General features: G+C 43.7%; 1 protein-coding gene across 2 annotated transcripts; it reads right to left on the bottom strand.

Annotated features, from left to right (window-relative positions):
• Positions 1-478: 478 nt before the first annotated feature.
• acp5a (acid phosphatase 5a, tartrate resistant) lies at positions 479-18,934 on the bottom strand. Of its 2 annotated transcripts, none has more exons than XM_063035945.1 (7): positions 18,659-18,934; positions 16,221-16,311; positions 9,416-9,615; positions 7,356-7,483; positions 7,056-7,253; positions 5,316-5,463; positions 479-2,895 (listed from the first exon to the last, which is right to left on the bottom strand). In XM_063035945.1, the coding sequence occupies exons 1-7, from the start codon at positions 18,662-18,664 to the stop codon at positions 2,653-2,655; spliced, it is 1,014 nt and encodes a 337-aa protein (XP_062892015.1). In that variant the 5' UTR covers positions 18,665-18,934; the 3' UTR covers positions 479-2,652. The 2 variants fall into 2 exon arrangements, with proteins under 2 accessions (XP_062892015.1, XP_062892016.1); XM_063035946.1 differs by lacking the exon at positions 18,659-18,934 and adding an exon at positions 18,583-18,625.
• Between the last annotated feature and the right edge of the window lie 1,715 nt (positions 18,935-20,649).

Raw genomic sequence — 20,649 nt, 5'->3', positions numbered from 1 at the left:
GAGTTGCTGATTAGCCTCCGCAAGGTAGAGGTCCATCTGCCAGAAGAGCAAGCGTGTTGGAGATGGGAGAATGGGTCCAAGAAGAGGAAGAGGGTCAGAGACTTTCAACTGTTTATCCTTCCCATGGACGTTGCTTGACCTGGTTAGTTCCTCTAGCATTTTTATGAGCTGCTGTCTCTAGAATGAGCAACTCAACAGGAAGATGAGGAAAAATTACTTTATTCAAAGAGTTGGAAATAATTAGAATGGGTTAATGATGTATATACTGAGTTCAAAGCAAAGCATAGAACACAATAGGGTGGGAACTTGAAGCTAAGATGCAAGATCAGCCTTTGTCTTATTAAATCATTCTTCTATGCAAACTTGTTGTGAGTGGCTTACTTCCTTAGTTGCTGAACGGCAGTGAATATAATATTAAATACACATATAGAGAAACCTTTGGCTTACGGTGTAATTATTGTCAAAGCCACAACTGTGACTGATCAGCAATTTCCAATAGACAAGTGGTTTTTTGGTTCAACACAGTAGTTATAAATTCTTCTGTTAACAACTGTGAAGCTTTGGAAAGTTTAAATTCCATTAAAAAACTATACATTTGTTGCTATTATACATTTTGCATTTTTAAATTACAAAGGGTCTGAAGAAATGGGAGAAAAGGGGGAAAAAAAAACAAAGGAACAGTTGAACTAGTTGTGCTGTTTGTGAAGATTTCCAGCCACATAAAGCAGAGCCGTAGGCGTGTGAACTTAGCAAATTCACAGCAGCACCTGGGCAATGCTACATCAGCAAGTTCTGAGGAGTGCAACTAAACACGACGACTGAAATGCACATTTTTAATTTAGAGATGACAATATACTGTAATAATTCCAATTTATTCCAAAGCTTACAAGTCAATAATCATATAAAACGATCCCAGAGAATTCGGAACAATTCACACTTGAAGACAGATTTTTAAAACATACAAAAAGTCAAACATCAGAACCAGATTAACCTGAGATACATCAAACACAGTCATGCACATTGCTTACATAAATAGCATCATTATGTCAGCAGTCTGGAGCGGATTCGCACAATTTTTTCTTGTACGTGTGCAACATGTAATTGGGATAACAAATTGAAAATGGTGCTTCTGAAAAGTCTACAGGGTCACAGCTCCCAACAGAAGCGTAGAGAATGTGTTGCTTTGGACTTTCTCATGTTTATGAGAGGTGCAGAGGACCTTGCCTCATCACATTGAGCCCTTCCATGTGTTGCTTTCTTTTAAATAATTGCAAAGACAACTCGATATGGCATGTATATCAAATTTCAGTTTTTAAAAACGTAACAAACACGTCTGCAATCAAAACCAATGGGGCAGACTAGCCTTGTTTAGTTATTAAAAGCTCCAAACATCAGTGTGGAGTATTTAAAAAAATATATATATATTAAACACAAAACTTATAACCCAGATCTAAAGATCTGTACCGGAGCCTTAATATCCACACTGTTTATTAACAGTTTGGATACTGATGGCAAATACGAGTGGCATTCAAAACAATATAGATGGAAAATTAAAGATATTAATAAAATTATAGATGAAAAACATGGCCAGTTTAAGATTACCTGCTTTGAGTTAAGCAATAGAACAATACTTTCTAAAAGGCATTGAAGAGAAAGGACCAACATCTAAAGAAACTTGATGGGCTACGTGGATCATTGAAATGATACACATGGGTATAGAAAGTAAAGGCTAGTAATATGCAGGCTTCTATATCATAGGATTAGAGCATAATGAGATAAAACTAGTGTTGCAGCTGTACAAAATCCTGCAGTATTGTGTGCTGTTCTGGACACAACACTGCAAGAACAACATGTTGACTGCACAGCTGGAAAAAAAAAAGAAAATAAAGTCTTCCATTCCCTAGAAGTCTGAAGATTAAGTAGAGAATTTGTCATCAGAGCCAGCCAGACATTTTTTGGAATTATAAACCAAAGTGTAAAATTCTCTGCAAATTTCAATTGTCAGTTTTAAATCAAAGGTTGGTAGATGTTTCTTAACTAATGATATTCAGGGATATGGAGCAAGTACAGGTAATGGAATAAGGCCATAGACCTGCCATAATCACAGTGAATGTTCTTGATCTGTGTATATATATATATATATATAGCAAGCACCAAACCAATTTCTCTGTGATTGAGAATGATGTATCATTGTATAGAGTGGACCATTGTGAAGGTCAAGGTATTCCAGTTATTGCCTTTCATCTTATTCGTTCAGTCAGTCTGTCTTATTGCCACCTTATTCCCAATTGTCCTGCCATCTAATCTGAGATAAGATGACTTTCCCAATGTACTCCTAGCATGTGCACATCTGGTAGAGCAGAACAAGAAAATAGTAACTGTCAATCCCTGAGTGTAATAAAAGCATTACTTAAATATCGCTGAGCTAGAAGGAAAGGAATCATTGGCACTTCACTTCAGTAGCAATGGAAACCAAAAGTTTCTATTTATAGTACTGTTCAATTTGAGAGATTTTGGCTAAAAAGAACAAAGCCTTTGCACAGAAACCAGCTTCAATAGAAGGAAGCACATGAACTAATTCAGTTCAATTTTAGCAAGCTCTGTCATTTAGCACTGTGGGTTTCCTCTTCAGGTGATAAATAGCTGTGAGCTTCACCTGCCTGATCGTCTAGGGATGGCAGTCCGATACAGGGATTTGCCACGTGCTTCAATATAGGTGACGGCCATCTGCTCCGGCATCACTTCCACATAAGCAAAACCCCCTAAAGAGCTAATGTCTGCATAGTAAAATTTCAACCAGTGCTTTGGAATACGATGCTCATGTTTGGTTGAATCTTCCATGAAGTTTCCAGCTCCGCTCAGGACGTAGCCAATCCCATTATCATCCTGAATAAACTGAAACAATGGAAGAGGAAACTCTTAGAATTTGGATTTAAACGAACTGCATTCACTCTATGTATCCACAGATTCAGGGATTCCTAGACAACCCAATGGCATTGCTCATTACGAAGCAAGGTCAGAAAAACAAGACACTGTACACAACATACTGACAGTTCACATTGTCCCAGCTTCATCAGCTAATAACTATTGTCCAACATGCTGTTTCACTTTGATTGGTGTGGGCCTAATAGTCCAGTTTGTCATAAAGTTCAACAATTTATGAGCAGAAGGTGTAAGGTTTAAATCTCAGTCTACAGTGAAGCAGTTAGTCTAGACTAAGAGAATGATCATGGACTTTCCAGTTGGATTCAGCCCACTGACCTAGGGAAAGGGAGAAAATCAATAATAAAAGCACAGGACATCTTTTCGCCATTGAGTCGGCATCATATCTTTGTAAAGCAATCACACCAGCTTCCTATGCTCTTGCAATTGTTCTGCAAATTTTTTCTCTTAAGTGCCTAATCAATTCCCTTTTAAAGCCTAGACTAAAAATCTCCAACGTCCTTGTAGATTGCAACTTCCAAATCATAAATACCCTTTTAAAAAAATCCTCACATCCCCTTTATCTTTTGTCCAAAACTTTAAATCTACTGTTTAAATCTAGACTGAGCAGCTTCAAGTTCCTGGGTGTCAAGATCTCTGAGGATCTAACCTGGTCCTGGCATATTGATGTAGTCATAAAGAAGGCAAGACAGCGGCTATACTTTATTAGGAGTTTGAAGCAATTTGGTATGTCAACAAATACACTCAAAAACTCCTATAGTTGCACCGTGGAGAGCATTCTGACAAACTGCATCTCTGTCTGGTATGGAGGGGCTACTGCACAGGACCGAAAGAAGCTGCAGAAGGTTGTAAATCTAGTCAGCTCCATCTTGGGCACTAGCCTACAAAGTACCCAGGACATCTTTGGGGAGCGGTGTCTCAGAAAGGCAGCATCCATTATTAAGGACCTCCAGCACCCAGAGCATACACTCTTCTCACTGTTACCATCAGGTAGGAGGTACAGAAGCCTGAAGGCGCACACTCAGTGATTCAGGAACAGCTTCTTCCCCTCTGCCATCCGATTCCTAAATGGACTTTGAACCCCACTTTTTTCAAATATACAGTATTTCTGTTTTTGCACATTTTTTAAAATAGCCTACTCAATATACATAATTGATTTACTTGTTTATTTATTATGTTTTATTTTATTTTTTTTCTCTCTGCTAGATTATGTATCGCATTGAACTGCTGCTGCTAAGTTAACAAATTTTGCATCACATGCCGGTGATAATAAACCTGATTCTGATTCTTGATTCTTTCCTTAATGGGAATAACTTCTCTCTATATATTTTATGCAAACTATCCCTGCTCAGGCACAGCTCCATCTGGTCTCGTCTGATTCTCTGCTCCAAGAAGAACTACACCAGCTTCTCCACTCTAACCTTGTAACTGAACCCCTCTTCCACTTCCAGTATCTCTCTCTTGCACTTCCCCTAGGATCTTTTCACTTAAATGAAGTGACAGGAGCTGGACACAATGTCCCCCACACCCCTGCCCTCTATTTCCCTCCACGACCCTTTACCTTTTCGCACCTGCATGTTACTTACCACTGGGTCCACTCTCCTCTCCTCTCAGATTCTTTCTTCTCCAACCCTTGACCTTTCCCACCCACCTGGCTTCACCTATCACCTTCCAGCTAGCCTCTTACCCCCCCACCCCCTCCTTTTTATTGTGTCATCTTCCCCCTTCCTTCTCAGTCCTGAAGAAGGGTCTCAGCCCAAAACACTTCCACAGATGCTGCCTGACCCTTTGAGATCCTCCAGCATTTAGTGTGTTGTTTTGGACACACAGCAACTTATTGAACGTCAATGGTTAAGCACCAGTAGAAAATTCTCAGTGCCATCTCCCAGTACATAGTACTTATTTCCCTAATTATTATGGAAGTTTTTTTTTAAATAGGAGACCGAATGTAGGAATGTCGAAAGAGTGAGCTGTTGGTCAGCCATCTTGCTGTTGCAGGAGCGAAATCTCTCTTCCTCACCAGTGAGAGAGATCAAGAGCCTGTGAGATGTTGGGCTGTCAGGATGGACAGTAGTTTTTGATGGACTCTTGGTCTCTGGGGGTTGCTGGGGCGGGGTTCGATGCTTTTCCTGGAGCAAGTGGGGGGGAGGGTGGAGGGTTGATGCTTGTGCGTGGGGGGGGGAAGGGGAGCTTTGAGGTTCTAACATTTTTTTGTCATTCATTTGGAGTTTTTCTTCTGTCTTGTGGATGTCTGCGAAGACTAAGAATTTCAGGTTGTATATTGTATACGTTCTCTGATATTAAATGGAACCATTAAGCCATTAACATACAGTACATTGGCTTGTAGATCTCTGGTACTTGCCGCTCCCTACCTGCAGATTATGGTCATGTCCACAGAAATATGCACTGACCCTGTACTTAGTGAGCAGGGGATACAGCTTCTTCACCAGACACTGAGTGGGTCCATGTTCAGCAATTGACCAGACTGGGTAGTGACCAGCAACAATCAGAAAGTCCGACCTGTAAGACAAGAAAAGATTAATTGAAATCACAAAAGGACGTCCTGAGTTGATGCCGAAGTTTGCCTGATTACATCTCTAAGATCATGAGACATTTTCTGCATTAAGGACATCATATGAATTGAAATTACCAGGATTTTTGATTCAGGTTGAGGGGAAATAGGCTGGGGATTCCGATGAAGAGTAAACTGCGTAAAGATTTATAAAGCAGTGTAGGTGTTCATGGATCAGGCGAGGCAGATTTGGAAACCACAACCAGTAAGGTAGCAACATTTAATACTTAATGATGCCAAGCTATCAGGTTTTCTGAACAATCAGGTATCAGATTCTTGCAAGCTTCTTGTGTTTCTGTGTTCATTTGTTATGTGCCTTGTCATGTGATGTGGGGACTTTTCTACAGAAGCCTTTTGCCACTGCCTTCTTCTGGGCAGAGTCTTTACGAGACAGGTGACCCCAGCCATTACCAATACGCTTCAGAGATTCTCTGCCTGGTGTCAGCGGTTGTGTAGCCAGGACTTGCGATATGCCCCAGCTGCTCATGTGACCATCCACCACTTGCTCCCATGGCGTCATGTGACCCTGATTTTGGGGGGGGGGGGAGCTAAACGAGCATTACACTTGCCCGATGGTGACCTGCTGCCAGTGGAGGAAGGAATGACGTATGCCTCCTTTGATAGAGATGCTTCTCCATCCCAGCACCCATCTTGTGGATGGAGTTTAGGAGGATGATGGCATCGTTTGCTTGCATCGTTGGAATCAGCTTTATTTCTATCTTTGATATATCTTTTGAGGACCCTGACCTGGAGTTACACTCTGACTTCGGTTCTTTGCGGAAATGGGATCCACCCTCAGAGCCACACGACCGGCCACTTTTCCATACGCCAAGGACACGGCCTGGGAAACCAGCGCGTCTTCAGGGTGCCGGATTTTTGTGGCTCTGGAGACCGGCTGATTCGAGGCCGGTGCTGCCGCCTGATGTGTCGTGGGAGCATACAGAAGATCGAAAGCAGCGAGCTGGCTGCTGGCTGTGTGCCCAGAGACCCGAGTTCCTTGAGCACAGAGCTCGGAAAAAGCGATGCAACAGGCTTTTATCAGTGAGTTGTTCTGTTATGTCTCCCCTCTCACTGTGGAACGGGGACACCTCTTCTGTGGTGTGAAGCGACTGAGAGTACAAGACTCCCCCCCCTCCCCTGGATAGGACGCCAGTCTATCACGAGGTTAACCCCCAGCATTTGCCAATACCCGTTTTCAGCTGGGTGGACTGGAGCAGTTTGTGGTTAAGTGCCTTGCTCAAAGACACAACACACTGCCTTGGCCGAGACTCGAACCCACGACCTTCAGATCGTGAGCCCAACGCCCTAACGACTTGGCCACGCGCCACACCTTTTACATCTGAGTGCGACAGTATTCTTGAGTCTCCACCCAGGACTTGCATGACTGGCAGTACACCAAGGGGAAGATACTGAAGAAAGCCCCGATCACTCAGAGATGGACTTCTAATGCTGCCCTAAACACCAGCAGCGTAATGGGCACCAAGCAAGTAACTGTGAACAGCTAACCAACACTACAAACTTGTAGAACAGCTCCATATACCTGGAGGCCTTCAACTTCTCCTCAACCCACTGCAGTTGTGTGTTAGCCACGTGATAATCCTTTGGTGCCTCTGGCTCCATCCCCCGGAAGTCATCAGAATTTCCACACAGCAGGACTGTGTCCAACATCAATATTGTAACGGTAGTATTGGAGCCTGCTATGGTGAAGTTCAGGTCATAGTAATATTGTGGAAAATTCCTGGGAAAAAAAAAACAGAACGGCATATTGTTTAATGTGAAATGCACCAGGACAGTGGATATGTTGGAGAAATGGGAAACTGCAGGGATTAACCCATCTCACCATCGCTTGGACACTTTGGAATACTCGATCTGTGCAGTTACATTGCCCAAGTGATCATGGTTTCCTGCTACAACATACCAGGGCACGTCCTTCAGTGACTTGGCAGAAAAGATATCTTCAAATGTTTCCTGCGATCACAAAGAACACTGCAACCTCAGAGCGTTAAGCTATTGGCCTCAGACTGCCTCAGCATTGCGTGCATTTTTGTAGCTCGTCTCATTCCATTCCGACGTTCACTATAGACTACAGGGATCCATCCCACACCCCTTACAGGACTTTATTTTGGGGAAACATTTAATGGATCTGTTTCTTTCTGTTTAATCCCCGTTTCCTCACACATCATCTGCGTAACCCTTAACTCCTCCCAGTTCTGGTCTCCATCTCTAGCTTTTTGTACTTGGCAAATATTGGACTCTTCCCCCACTGGCTGCAGTACTTTCAGCTGCCAGGGCCACATCCTACAGAATCCCATTCCTAAACCACTATCTCACCCTACCATTCTTCATTAAATACTTCCCTCTTTGATCAAAGTTTTGGTCACTTGCATTACTATTTTGTTTTGCGCTAACTTTTCTGAAATGGTTCTGAAGCATTCTAGGATGTATACAGCTCTTTTCATGCTGTTATTGCTGTCCAAGACAGCAGCAATCATTCTCACAATATTCCCTAACAATCTGTATTGTAGCAACACACATCAAAGTTGCTGGTGAACGCAGCAGGCCAGGCAGCATCTCTAGGAAGAGGTACAGTCGACATTTCAGGCCGAGATCCTTCGTCAGGACTAACTGAAGGAAGAGCTAGTAAGAGATTTGAAAGTGGGAGGGGGAGATCCCAAATGATAGGAGAAGACAGGAGGGGGAGGGATGGAGCCAAGAGCTGGACAGGTGATAGGCGAAAGGGGATACGAGAGGATCATGGGACAGGAGATCCGGGGAGAAAGACGGGGGGGGGGGGAACCCAGAGGATGGGCAAGCGGTATAGTCAGAGGGACAGAGGGAGAAAAAGGAGAGTGAGAGAAAGAATGTGTGCATAAAAATGAGTAACAGCTGGGGTACGAGGGGGAGGTGGGGCGTTAGCAGAAGTTAGAGAAGTCAATGTTCATGCCATCAGGTTGGAGGCTACCCAGACGGAATACAAGGTGTTGTTCCTCCAACCCGAGTGTGGCTTCATCTTTACAGTAGAGGCCGTGGATAGACATGTCAGAATGGGAATGGGATGTGGAATTAAAATGTGTGGCCACTGGGAGATCCTGCTTTCTCTGGCGGACAGAGCTTCAGCAAAGCGGTCTCCCAGTCTGCGTCGGGTCTCGCCAATACATAGAAGGCCACATCGGGAGCACCGGATGCAGTACATCACCGCAGCTGACTCACAGGTGAAGTGTCGCCTCACCTGGAAGGACTGTTTGGGGACCCCAGTCTGCATCGGGTCTCGCCAATATATAGAAGGCCACATCGAGAGCACCGGACGCAGTATTGGAGGGTAGCCTCCAACCTGATGGCATGAACATCGACTTCTCTAACTTCCGCTAATGCCCCACCTCCCCCTCGTACTCCATCCGTTACTTATTTTTATACACACATTCTTTCCCTCACTCTCCTTTTTCTCCCTCTGACTATACCCCTTGCCCATCCTCTGGGTTTCCCCCACCAACCCCCGTCTTTCTCCCCAGACCTCCTGTCCCATGATCCTCTCATATCCCCTTTGCTAATCACCTGTCCAGCTCTTGGCTCTATCCCTCCCCCTCCTGTCTTCTCCTATCATTTTGGATCTCCCCTTCCCCCTCCCACTTTCAAATCTCTTACTAACTCTTCCTTCAGTTAGTCCTGACGAAGGGTCTCGGCCTGAAACGTCGACCGTACCTCTCCCTAGAGATGCTGCCTGGCCTGCTGCGTTCACCAGCAACTTTGATGTGTGTTGCTTGAATTTCCAGCATCTGCAGAATTCCTGTTGTTTGCATCTGTATTCTAGCCGATTTTGTGACTGTTGCCCGAGCCTTTTTCCAATTAGTCAGTAGGACCACGGCCATTTGCTTCAGTATGACAAATATAGGTATAACGTACCTGAAATCTCTTGTCAGTAACGTCGTAAACTCCACTGTAATAAAAGTTATCCCCCAGTGACAGAATAAAGTCGACGCCCATTGTCTCGGCCACAACCCCCATTTGTTTGGCTGTACTCATCTCCACAGGAGTTGTGTATGGTGAAAATGGGAGCCCGCCCCAATCACCGAGTGCCAAGAAACGGAGAGATTTGAGTTCATCTGGAAGGGATAAGATGACGAGAGTTATACAGAACATATATCAGTCAAAGAACATGTAGAAGCACAGGTACAATGGGCCGAATGTCCTTTTACCCTCCCGTGATTTTAAAAGGTAAACTTTTGATTTGCTGTTTTGAATTTTTTCTATTCTTCAGTACATCCAAATTTCTACACGTGTATCATAGACAGCTTTCTACTGGCTGCATCACCATCTATCGGGTGGGTGGGGGGTACTGCACAGGGTTGAAATAAACTGCAGAGAGTTGTAAACTCAGTCAGCTCCATCATGGGCACCAGCCTTCATAAGATCCAAGATACCTTCAAGAAGCGATGCTTCGAAAAGGCGACATCCATCATTAAGAACCCCGTCACCCAGGACGTGCCTTGCTCTAAAAGGGAGGGGAACAGCCAGAAGTCAGGGTACACATTGGCACTGAAGACATTGGTAGAAAAGGTGAAGAGGTCCTGAAGGGAGATTTAAGGGAGCTAGGTAGAAAGCTGAAAAACAGGTCCTCCAGGGTAGTAATCTCTGGATTGTTGCTCGTGCCACACGCCAGTGAGCGCAAGAATATGAGCATTTGGCAGGTAACTGCACGGCTGAGGAACTGGTGCAGGGTGCAGGCGTTCAGATTTATGGATCATTGGGATCTCTTCCGGGGACGGTATGACCTGTAGAAAAGGGACGAATTACACCTGACCTCGAGCGGGACCAACATCCTTGCGGGCAATTTTACTAGCGTTATTTGGGAGGGTTTAAACTAAGTTGGCAGGTGGATGGGAACAAGAGTGGTAGTGCCAAGGATGAGGTAGTTGGTTCAGAAATAGGGGCGGTGTGTAGCAAGGAGAGGCTGACAATAGGGCAGAATTCCAGTCAACAGGTTGAGTTGCAATTTAAAAGGTGGACAAGATTGAAAAGGGTGAATACAGGACTGAATGCTGCACATTATACGTGGGAACATAGATGAACAGCACAGTTACAGATTGGCATGTATGATGTTAGGCGCATCGCTGAATCATGGCTGAAAGAAGATAATAGTTGTGAACTTAACATCCAAGGATACACGTTGTATTGAAAAGACAGATAGGCAGGTAGGCTGAGAGGGCGGGGTGGCTCTGATGGTAAAAAATTAAGTCAATTCATTAGAAAGAAGTGACAAAGGATCAGAAGGCGTTGAATTGTGGGAAGAGCTGAGAAACTGCAAGAGGGAAAAGACCCTGATGGGAGTTAGATACAGACCACAAAACAGCAGTAAAGGAGTTACAATGGGAGATAGAAAATGCACGCCGAAAGGGCAATGTTACAACAGTCGTGGAGGATTTCAAAATGCAGGTAGATTGGAAAATCAGTTTGGTGCTAGATCCCAAGAGGGAGAATTTCTAGAATGCCTATGAGATGGCTTTTTAGAGCAGCTCGTGGTTGAGTCCTCTAGGGGATCAGCTATTCTGGATTGGGTGTCGTGCAAGGAACTGGAATTGATTAGAGAGGTTAAAAAAAGCCCTTAGGGGTAATTGATCATAACATGATCAAATTCACCCTGCAATTTGAGAAGGAGAAGCTAAAGTCAGAGGTATCAGTATTACATTGGAGTAAAAGGAAGGCATGAGAGGAACTGGCCAGAATTGATGGGAAGAGAATACTGGCAGGGATGATGACACAGCAGCAAGGGCTGGAGTTTCTAGAGCAATTCAGAAGATGAAGGATATATACATCCCAAAGGGATGACATAATGCGGGAAGATGACACAACTGTGGCTGAAAAGGGAACTCAAAGCCAACATAAAAGCAAAAGTCAGGGCAAAAAAGTCAGGGAAGTTAGAGGTTTGGGAAGTTTTTAAAAAAAAAACAACAACAGAAGGCAACTAAAGGTAGTAAAGATGGAATACAAAGGTAAGCTAGCCAATAATATTATAGAGGAAACCAAAAGTTTCTTCAGATATACTAACTGTAAAAGAGAGGTGAGAGTGGATATTGGGCCACTGGGAAATTTTGCTGGAGTGGTAGTAATGCGGGACAAGAAAATGGCGGATGAACTGAATACATATTTTGCCTCGGTCTTCACTGTGGAAGACACTGGCAGTATGCCGGAATCTGAGAGTGCCAGGGGCAGAAGTGTGTGAAGTTGCCATTATTAGGGAGAAGGTTCTTGGGAAACCAGAAGGTCTGAAGGTAGACAAGTCACCTGGACCAGATGGTCTGCACCGTAGGGTTCAGAAAGAGGTGATCAAAGAAATCGTGGAGGCATTAGTGATCATCTTTCAAGATCCATTGGTTCTGGCTGAATGGAAAATAGACCATAGTCAGCTTGGTTTCCTCTTACTTGACAAATCTACTGCAATTATTTGAGGAAATAACAAGCAGGATAGATAAAGGAGAATCGCTTGACGTTGTGTACTTTCAGAAGGCCTTTCACAAGGTGCCACATACAAGGCTGCTTGGCAAGTTTAAAGCCCATAGTATTACAGGAGAGATACTAGCATGAATAAAGCAGTGGCCGGAATCAAAGTGTAGGTGTTAGGGCCCAATTTGGAGATGCAATATAGCAAACATTGATTCGACTTCAAGAGCAACCATCCTTCAGACCTGAATATGAATTGTGGATTGAATTCAAAATGCAGTTCGGAACAGCAAATTGCAGACCAAGAAACACCTAAATGACTGATATACAAGTCTCCATGAATGCAATCAACACCCCATCGCATGAATACAACTCAGTGATCACAGTAATTAACACTCAATTTGGGAGTGTTGGTAGGAAGACCCAGGAATATGGAAAATTACAAGTAACTCAAAAGTAGTGTTATGAGGGCACTTAAGAGTAACTGTAGACCAGGAGACATCCAATTGTTAGAGATGTTTGCACAGGCATTAATGCAATCAACACTCCATTACATAAATACAACTCAGGGATCACAGTAATTAATACTCATTTTGGGAGCATTAGTAGAAAAGACCCAGTAATTTGGAAAATTACATGCAGCTGAAAAGAAGCATTATGAGGGCATTATAACTATAGAGATTGCCCTGTTACCTTTGTTTTTTTAACATATGGTTTCAAACTGTGCTGTAATGTTGGATCAGAGAGCCTCTCTCTCGAGTATCTCCAAAGGCCGTCAGCCTTTATATCTATCAGTTGCACCTCTCCGGTGACAATTATGTTACAATTGTGGGAATAAAGGGAACCTTTACTGGTTACACGAGGAAATCTGCAGATGCTGGAAATTCAAGCGACACACATCAAAGTTGCTGGTGAACACAGCAGGCCAGGCAGCATCTCTAGGAAGAGGTACAGTCAACGTTTCGGGCCAAGACCCTTCTTGCTTGAACCTTTACTGGTTGTCTACCGGTGACTATTGGTCTTCCACAGGGGTCTGTGTTGGGACTGATTCTTTTTACGTTATAGGATGATGGAATTGATGGCTTTGTGGAAGTAGAGAGCCTACAGAAAGACTTAGGCTACGTCCACACTAGACGGGATAATTTTGAAAACGCCAGTTTTGCGTAAAAATGATAGGCATCCACACCAGGCGTTTTTGAAAATTCCTCCGTCCACATTAGAACGGATATTTGGGCGAATCTCCTCCTACTGGGCATGCGCAGGACACACAGAAAACAAGCGAAGAGGAAACGGTATACTTGGTGCACATTTGTCCAGTTACAGCCTAGAAAAACTTAAAAGGAAATTGCCAAATGAAAGACTTGGTGCGCGTTTGTCCAGAAACATTTCCTACAGCCATAGTCTCTTCACCGATGAAAGGGACGACAGCTACAACTAAATGCAACAAGGCTTGTAACTGGGCAAAAGTGAAATTTGCTGTTACTTCATTTGTTTGCCTTTACTTTTGCCATGTCTCTGTGTATTATTTTGCTGTATTTAACATGTGCAATAAAACGAGTTACTGGGCAAAAGTGACAATTGCATCTATTGAATGCTTGCACAAGCAATACATTAATAAAGCACCTTGTTAAATGTATAAAACATGTCTGCATCAGTGTTATCTTGTATTTCCATACAATGTTACATTAGGCTGTTACACATCTATTGTCAGATATCGTTGTGGTGTTGGAGGTTGCATTCAAGAAAACAATGAGATGCCGCACTGCCTTCACCATTTGTTCCGGCACGTCATGATAACGGTTTTAAAAATAGCCGGTTACCCCGTACACATTACAACGCCCAGATTTTCAGAGTTAAACACTTTGGAGAGTGTTTTAGAAAAGCTCTGTTTTCGGGGGAGGAAAACGCCGTTTCAGTGTGGACGGAGGCTCAGAACAAATAGAAGAAGCCTTGGTTACGGATTTATCCAGTCTAGTGTGGACGTAGCCCTAGACAGATAGGTAGAGAAGTAGCAGATGAGACGCGGAAATGCGGTGTCGGGAAGTGTATGGTCATATACTTTGGTAGAAGAAATGAAAGGATGCACTATTTTCTAAATGGAGAGAAAATTCAAAAAAGAAATCTGAGGCACAAAAGGACTTGAGAGTTCTTGTGCAGGATACCCTAACATTTGCAGGTCAAGTCAGTGGTGAGGAAGGCAAATACAATGTTAGCATTCATTTCGAGATGACTAGAATATAAAAGTAAGGATACAATGTTGAGGCCTCACTTGGGAGTATTGTGAGTGTTGGGCCCCTTATCTAAGGACATTGGAGAGCATTCAAAGGAGGTTCACAAAAATTATTCTGGGTTTGGAAGGCTTATCATATTTGATGGCTCTAGGCCTGGAATTCAAAAGAATGAGGGGTGAAACCTTTCAAATGTTGAAAGGCCTCAATAGAGTAGATGTGGAGAGGAGGTTTCTTATGGTGGGGGAGTCTAAGACCAGAGGACAGCCTCAGAGTAGAGGGGCGTCCTATTTGAATGGAAATGAGAAGGAATTTCTTTAGCCAGAGTGGTGAATGTGTGGAATTCATTGCCACAGGTGGCTCTGGAGGCCAAGTCACTGTGGTATATTTAAGGCAGATAGATTCTTGATTAGTCAGGGCATGAAGGGATACAGGGAGAAGGCAGGAGACTGAGGATGAGAGGGAAAATGGATCAGCCATGATGAAATGGCAGAGCAGACTCGATGGGCCAAATGGCCTAATTCTGCCGCTATATCTGATGGTTCTAATTCTGCCGCTATATCTGATGGTCTAATGGTTCTTATTGCTACCTTCAGGACAGAGGTACAGAAGCCAGAAGGAACACACTCAACAATTCAGAAACCAGGAGCAGCTTCTTCCCCTCTGCCATCCAATTTCTGAACGGACATTGAACCCAGGAACACTACCTCTTTATTTATACTTTTGCACGACTTATAACCATATAACAACTACAGCACAGAAACAGGCCATCTTGGCCCTTCTAGTCCGTGCCGAACTCTTACTCTCACCTAGTCCAACCAACCTGCACTCAGCCCATAACCCTCCATTCCTTTCCTGTCCATATATCTATCCAATTTAACTTTAAATGACAACATCGAACCTGCCTCAACCACTTCTGCTGGAAGCTCGTTCCACACAGCTACCACTCTCTGAGTAAAGAAGTTCCCCCTCATGTTACCCCTAAATTTTTGCCCTTTAACTCTCAACTCATGTCCTCTTGTTTGAATCTCCCCCACTCTCAGTGGAAAAAGCCTATCCACGTCAACTCTATCTATCCCCCCAATAATTTTAAATACCTTTATCAAGGTCCCCCTTCAACCTTCTACATTCCAAAGAATGAAGACCCAATAAAAACTTATTTAATTTAATTTTTTTATATACATCGTATATTTTTTCTCTATTATTTATGTATTGCATTGTACTGCTGCACAAAGACAACAAATTTCATGACATATTCCGATTATATTAAACCCAATTCTGATTCATTCACTTCTTCCCAACCATCAACCCACTAACAGGATTTGCATTCTGCACAAACTCCCGAGCTTAAAACTGGATTTCCCTCTGATTTGAGATTAGGAAACTCAGTCTAAAAGTCAGCAGAAAAATCAACAGTGTCCATCTATGAGACTAAATGGGAAAAAGATAAAACATTGAGCCAACGGGTTTAATCTGAACAGTTGGGACGATGAAATTCAGACCACTCCTCCCATCACACAATTGGACTGAAGGACACATTTCCCCTGTACCCAGATCGTCAGCAGTTTTCCAAGCATAGCTTGAATTCTTTGTTAAGCAGCTGAACAGACAGTCCAGAAATGCCATGAACTGGCTTCAGCCTCACTAACTTTTTGAAGCAATCAGTGAACCTCAATGCCACATCTTCACACAAGACCAAAAGCATTGAAAACTGTGGTGGCCTCTGTACTTGCTGAAGTCCCAACCTCCAGCTGTACCTTCAACTTTACTGTCATCAACAACATGTTGATATCAATAATAAAAAAACCTAGGGTGGGCAATGCACAACAGCACAGTGGAGTTGAAATGGACATAAATTACCAAGTTGCCTTTGAAGCTGCTGGAAGCAATTTTTCAAATACAAAAATAAACGGCTGATTTTTTTTTTTGTTGTAACACTAAATACAGCACATTGTAGACATCAGCTCTGAATCGTGTATGCATTGCTTGTTATAAGGCTGCCCAAGGTAGCAGTGTCATCCAGGTAAATGTACAACACTTACGCCTTTTAGCAACAGGGCTGGGGCTTGCTGTTACACCCTGGAGTATGAATAGGAACATCAGTGAGACTTCTGTAAACATTGCCACCTGGAACTGAAATGCATTTGGATTAATACCTCAGAGGAATTCACCCTGCAAGGATCTTAATACCGAGGGTCCTTCAATCACCCCTCCCACCAGCCTGGAGCAACATGGTGCAGCTTCGGTGATCTACAGGGCGCGTCCTATAAGTTACAGAATTGAAGCCTTTCCAGCATATTGGCCCAGTGCCAGAATCATTTCCAGTTATTTGATTTTACATGGGGCTTTCTTCCTCTCTAGGACCCAGATCGCTGACTGATTAACACACACACACACACACACACACACACACACAAAACGCTGGCGGAACTCAGCAGGCCAGGAAGCATCCATGGGGGGGAAAAAACCACAGTCAACGTTCCGGGCCGAGACCCTTCGGCAGGACTGGGGAGAAAAAAAAAAGGGTGAGTAGATTTAAAAGGTGGGGGAGGGGAGGGGAGAGTCTCTGACTGATTTGCCTGGGTTGAGCCAAACTGGAGAAGAGGGTTTGGACTCTGCCCTGAAACAGGCCTCAACTTACTTTGTTTACTGTATGCTTCATTTCCTAGATTATTCTTGCTGACTTAAACCAATTGATTTTCTTTCAAGATTCACAATGCCATCCCGGGGGAACTTGGAACAGGAAGCAGCCAATTAGTACCTTGAACCCATTTCGCTTTCTGTACTTTACTCAACTTGCCCAACTCTTTTCTCAATCTCTTCAGTCTATGGATCACAGCCTGAAAAACTGCTCCTATCCTTCCCAGCCTCAATGCGAAGATAACACAGTGTGCTGGAGGAGCTCAGCAGGCCAGGCAGCATCTATGGATGGAAATAAACAGTTGATGTTTCGGACAGAAACCCTTCCTCAGGACTGTTTATTCCTCTCCATGGATGCTGCCTGGCCTGCTGAGCTCCTCCAGCACATTGTGTATCTTGGTCCAGATTTACAGCATCTCCAGTAACTCTCGTGTCTATCAATTTGAACTTTTGTGCCTTCTTGTTGTAAGATACCACGCAAATAGAAATAGTTTCCCTGCGCCGTTTATCATTTTGCACATCTGGATTCTGTAGATGTGTAGTGGAGTGTATTGACTGGCTGCATCACGCCCTGGTATGGAAACACCAATGCCTTTGAAGGGAAAATACTACAAAAGGTAGTGGATTTGACCCAGTACATCACAGGTAAAGCCCTCCCCACCATTGAGCACATCTATATGAAACACTGCAGGAAAGCAGCATCCATCACCAAAGATCCTCACCCCCCAGGCCAGGCTCTTTTTCCACTGCTGCCATCAGGTAGAAGGTACAAGAGCCTCAGGACTCACACCACCAGGTTCAAGAACCCCTCAACCATCAAGCTCTTGAACAAAAGAGGATAACTGCTCCTATCTATTGAGATGTTCTCACAACCAATGACCTCACTTTAAGGACTTGTTATTTCATGTTTTCTCTATTTATATTTGCACTTGCACAGTTTGTTGTCTTCTATGCTCTACTTGATCTTTCATTGATCCTGTTTACAGTTACTACTCTATAGATTTGCTGAGTATGCTTGCAAGAAAAAGAATCTCAGGGTTGTATGTGGTGACATATATGTACTCTGATAATAAATTTTACTTTTAACTTTGATTTAGTGGCTACTTGAGCTTCTAAAATTTAAAAAAAAATGATAGGCAAGTTTATAAACTCAATCCTCAAAAGGCCCTGTTACTAAGGTAATGAATTTGCATTACATCCCGCCCCAAGGATTGTCACGTGACGAGGATTGTTTCACTAAACCAAGTATTGCTGAGTTGGCGTCCAAATTTTTATTCCCATGCTTTCTCCCCCCCCCCCCCCACCCCACCACATCTCTGCTAACTTGCTTACTTAAAGGTTGTTTGTCGCTGACCTTTACATAATAATGAAACGAGAAGCAGGAATTCTCCCTTTCCCCACAGAAGCTGCCTGAACTTGCTAAGCACTTCCCGTTTCCCGTGCGGCCAACCTGCAAGTGCCCTGCAGGTCCTGAGAGCGAAATTTTATTTTGCTCACGGTATACAGGAATTGGCGTAACCAGTGATGGTCCGAAACAGTGGAGGCTTTAAAGTTCTGATACACTCTCCTCAACACAGGAGGGATACAAATGTAATATTACGGTGACTGAAATACCACTATTAAAATACGCCAGGATATGTCACCCTTAATAGACCAAGCTTAATCCCAAAGGGAAAGAACAAAACTCGCTATGTATTTTTTTTAAAGTATCTGGAACGTAAACTGGCAAAGGCGCCGGGCATCTGGAGGACACGAGATTTGTACCTGAGCACGCCAGTTCACTTAAAATGTTTGTATACCACCCACGCACGTCCCGCATATATCGCTTCCCGGATCTCACCTCCATTTCCTCTGCCTCGATCTTGTGCAACACGCTTCCAGGTCGCCGCTGTACTTTATAACAGCGCCGAGTCCGATCACGCGACCTTTTTAAAAAAAGGATTGCTTCACATCCTTCCCCCAGTCTCCTCCCCTTCGCTCCCTTTGACCTCGGCCCGATTTCATCTCCTCCAATTTACCGTCTCCTGGATCTCGCCTGTAACCTCTTCAGGACGCCCGCTGTTTCACAGGACGAGACTAAGGGATCATGCCGGGTCCTCGCGGTGAAGCGTCCGACCCCGACCAGTGCCCTATCGAATCTGATCCGAGCAGAACTAACGCGGTTTCCGTAAACTCCAAGCTCTGGAAACTTCAACCCTCTACAGTCTATAACTTCCCACTTGCACCGTGAAACTTTTACATTATTTCACTGTTGCCGGAAACGGCATACGAGTCTTTTCCCAGAATGTGGCGAGGAGGAATGTGGAGAGTCCATTCCTATCCGGATACTATCAGTCAGAAAGGAGGAGGTTTTAAAGATATTGGTGCACATCAGGGTGGAATTCCCAGGATACTGTAGGAAACAGGGACAGGATGCTATGGGAAACAAGTGAGAAGATTCCTAGGGTTCTAACAGAGATTCTTGCATCTTTGTTACCCGTGGCTGAGGTATCAGAAGGCTGAAGGGAGAAACTAGGAAACCACAGGCAAGTGGGCTTTACAGCAATAGTTGTAAAATTATTGGGAAAATATTCTGAGGGTGGTATACAGCAAAGAAGGTTGCAAAGGTCTACAGAGGGACTTCTGGTACTGTGCAAAAGTCTTACGCACGCGCGCACACACACACACACACATATATATATATAGGTAGAGGTGCCAAAGACTTTTGCACAGTAGTGTATTTGTCAATGTGGAGTGGAGAGCGAGTTTGTAAATCTGGTGGGAGCAAAGGATGTAGGGAATGGTGAGGGTGGAGCACCACAGGAGGGGTGTGGGAGGGGTGGCAGAGAACGAGTGCTGGGAGTAAGGGGTGGTGTGGGTGAAGACACACCCAGCCCTGAGACATCAAGTAAGGTCATTTGATTCCAAACAATTGGTTTATTGCAAATAACAGGAATTCTGCAGATGCTGGAAATTCAACCAACACACAACAGAGTTGCTGGTGAACGCAGCAGGCCAGGCAGCATCTCTAGGAAGAGATGCAAGGGTCTCGGCCTGAAACGTCGACTGTACCTCTTCCTAGAGATGCTGCCTGGCCTGCTGTGTTCACCAGCAACTTTGATGTGTGTTAATTGGTTTATCATAGAATGTCTCTTTGGTGCTTCCCACTCTCTCCCCTCTTCCTTCCTCTTTAACTCATGCTGATACAATTGTATTTTTATGTTATATTGACTGTCCTGGTGTACATACAATTTGTTATAAATTGCACATTACATATTTAGACAGAAACGTAAAGATTTTTACTCCTCATGTATTTGAAGAATGTAAGTAATAAAGTCAATTCAATTCAATTTTCCCAACCATAATTCCACTCTCCCCACCTCTTCCCACTCTCAGTCCATAATAGAGACCCATATCAGAATCAGGTTTATCATCACTCAACATACGTTATGAATTTTTTTTGCAGTAGTAGCAGTACAGTGCAATACATAAAGTCAGGCACCCGAGCTATACATCACTTGGAAAGTTGGGCAGAGTGGTGGCAGATAGAATTTAATCCAGACTAGGATGAAGCGATGCCTTTTAGGACAATAACAAGGTATATGAAGTAAATGGCAGGGACTTTGGGAATGTTGGTGGCTAGAGGGACGTTGGGGTGCAAGTTCATAGCTCTCTGAAACTAGTGACTCGGTGTTTATGGCAATAAAGACATTCAACATGCTTGCTTTCATAGGCTGAGGCACTGAGTAGAACAGTTGAGACATTGGTCAGGCTGCATTTGGAGGATTTTGTAGAGTTCTGGCTGCCACACTACAGAAATGATGCAGTAGCATTAGATAGAGTAGATAAGTT

Source organism: Mobula hypostoma, chromosome 29 (genome assembly GCF_963921235.1).
Source record: "Mobula hypostoma chromosome 29, sMobHyp1.1, whole genome shotgun sequence".
NCBI classification, from domain to species: Eukaryota; Metazoa; Chordata; class Chondrichthyes; order Myliobatiformes; family Myliobatidae; genus Mobula; species Mobula hypostoma.
Note: the sequence above shows the minus strand (reverse complement) of the source record. Positions and strands in the feature narration are given on the sequence as shown.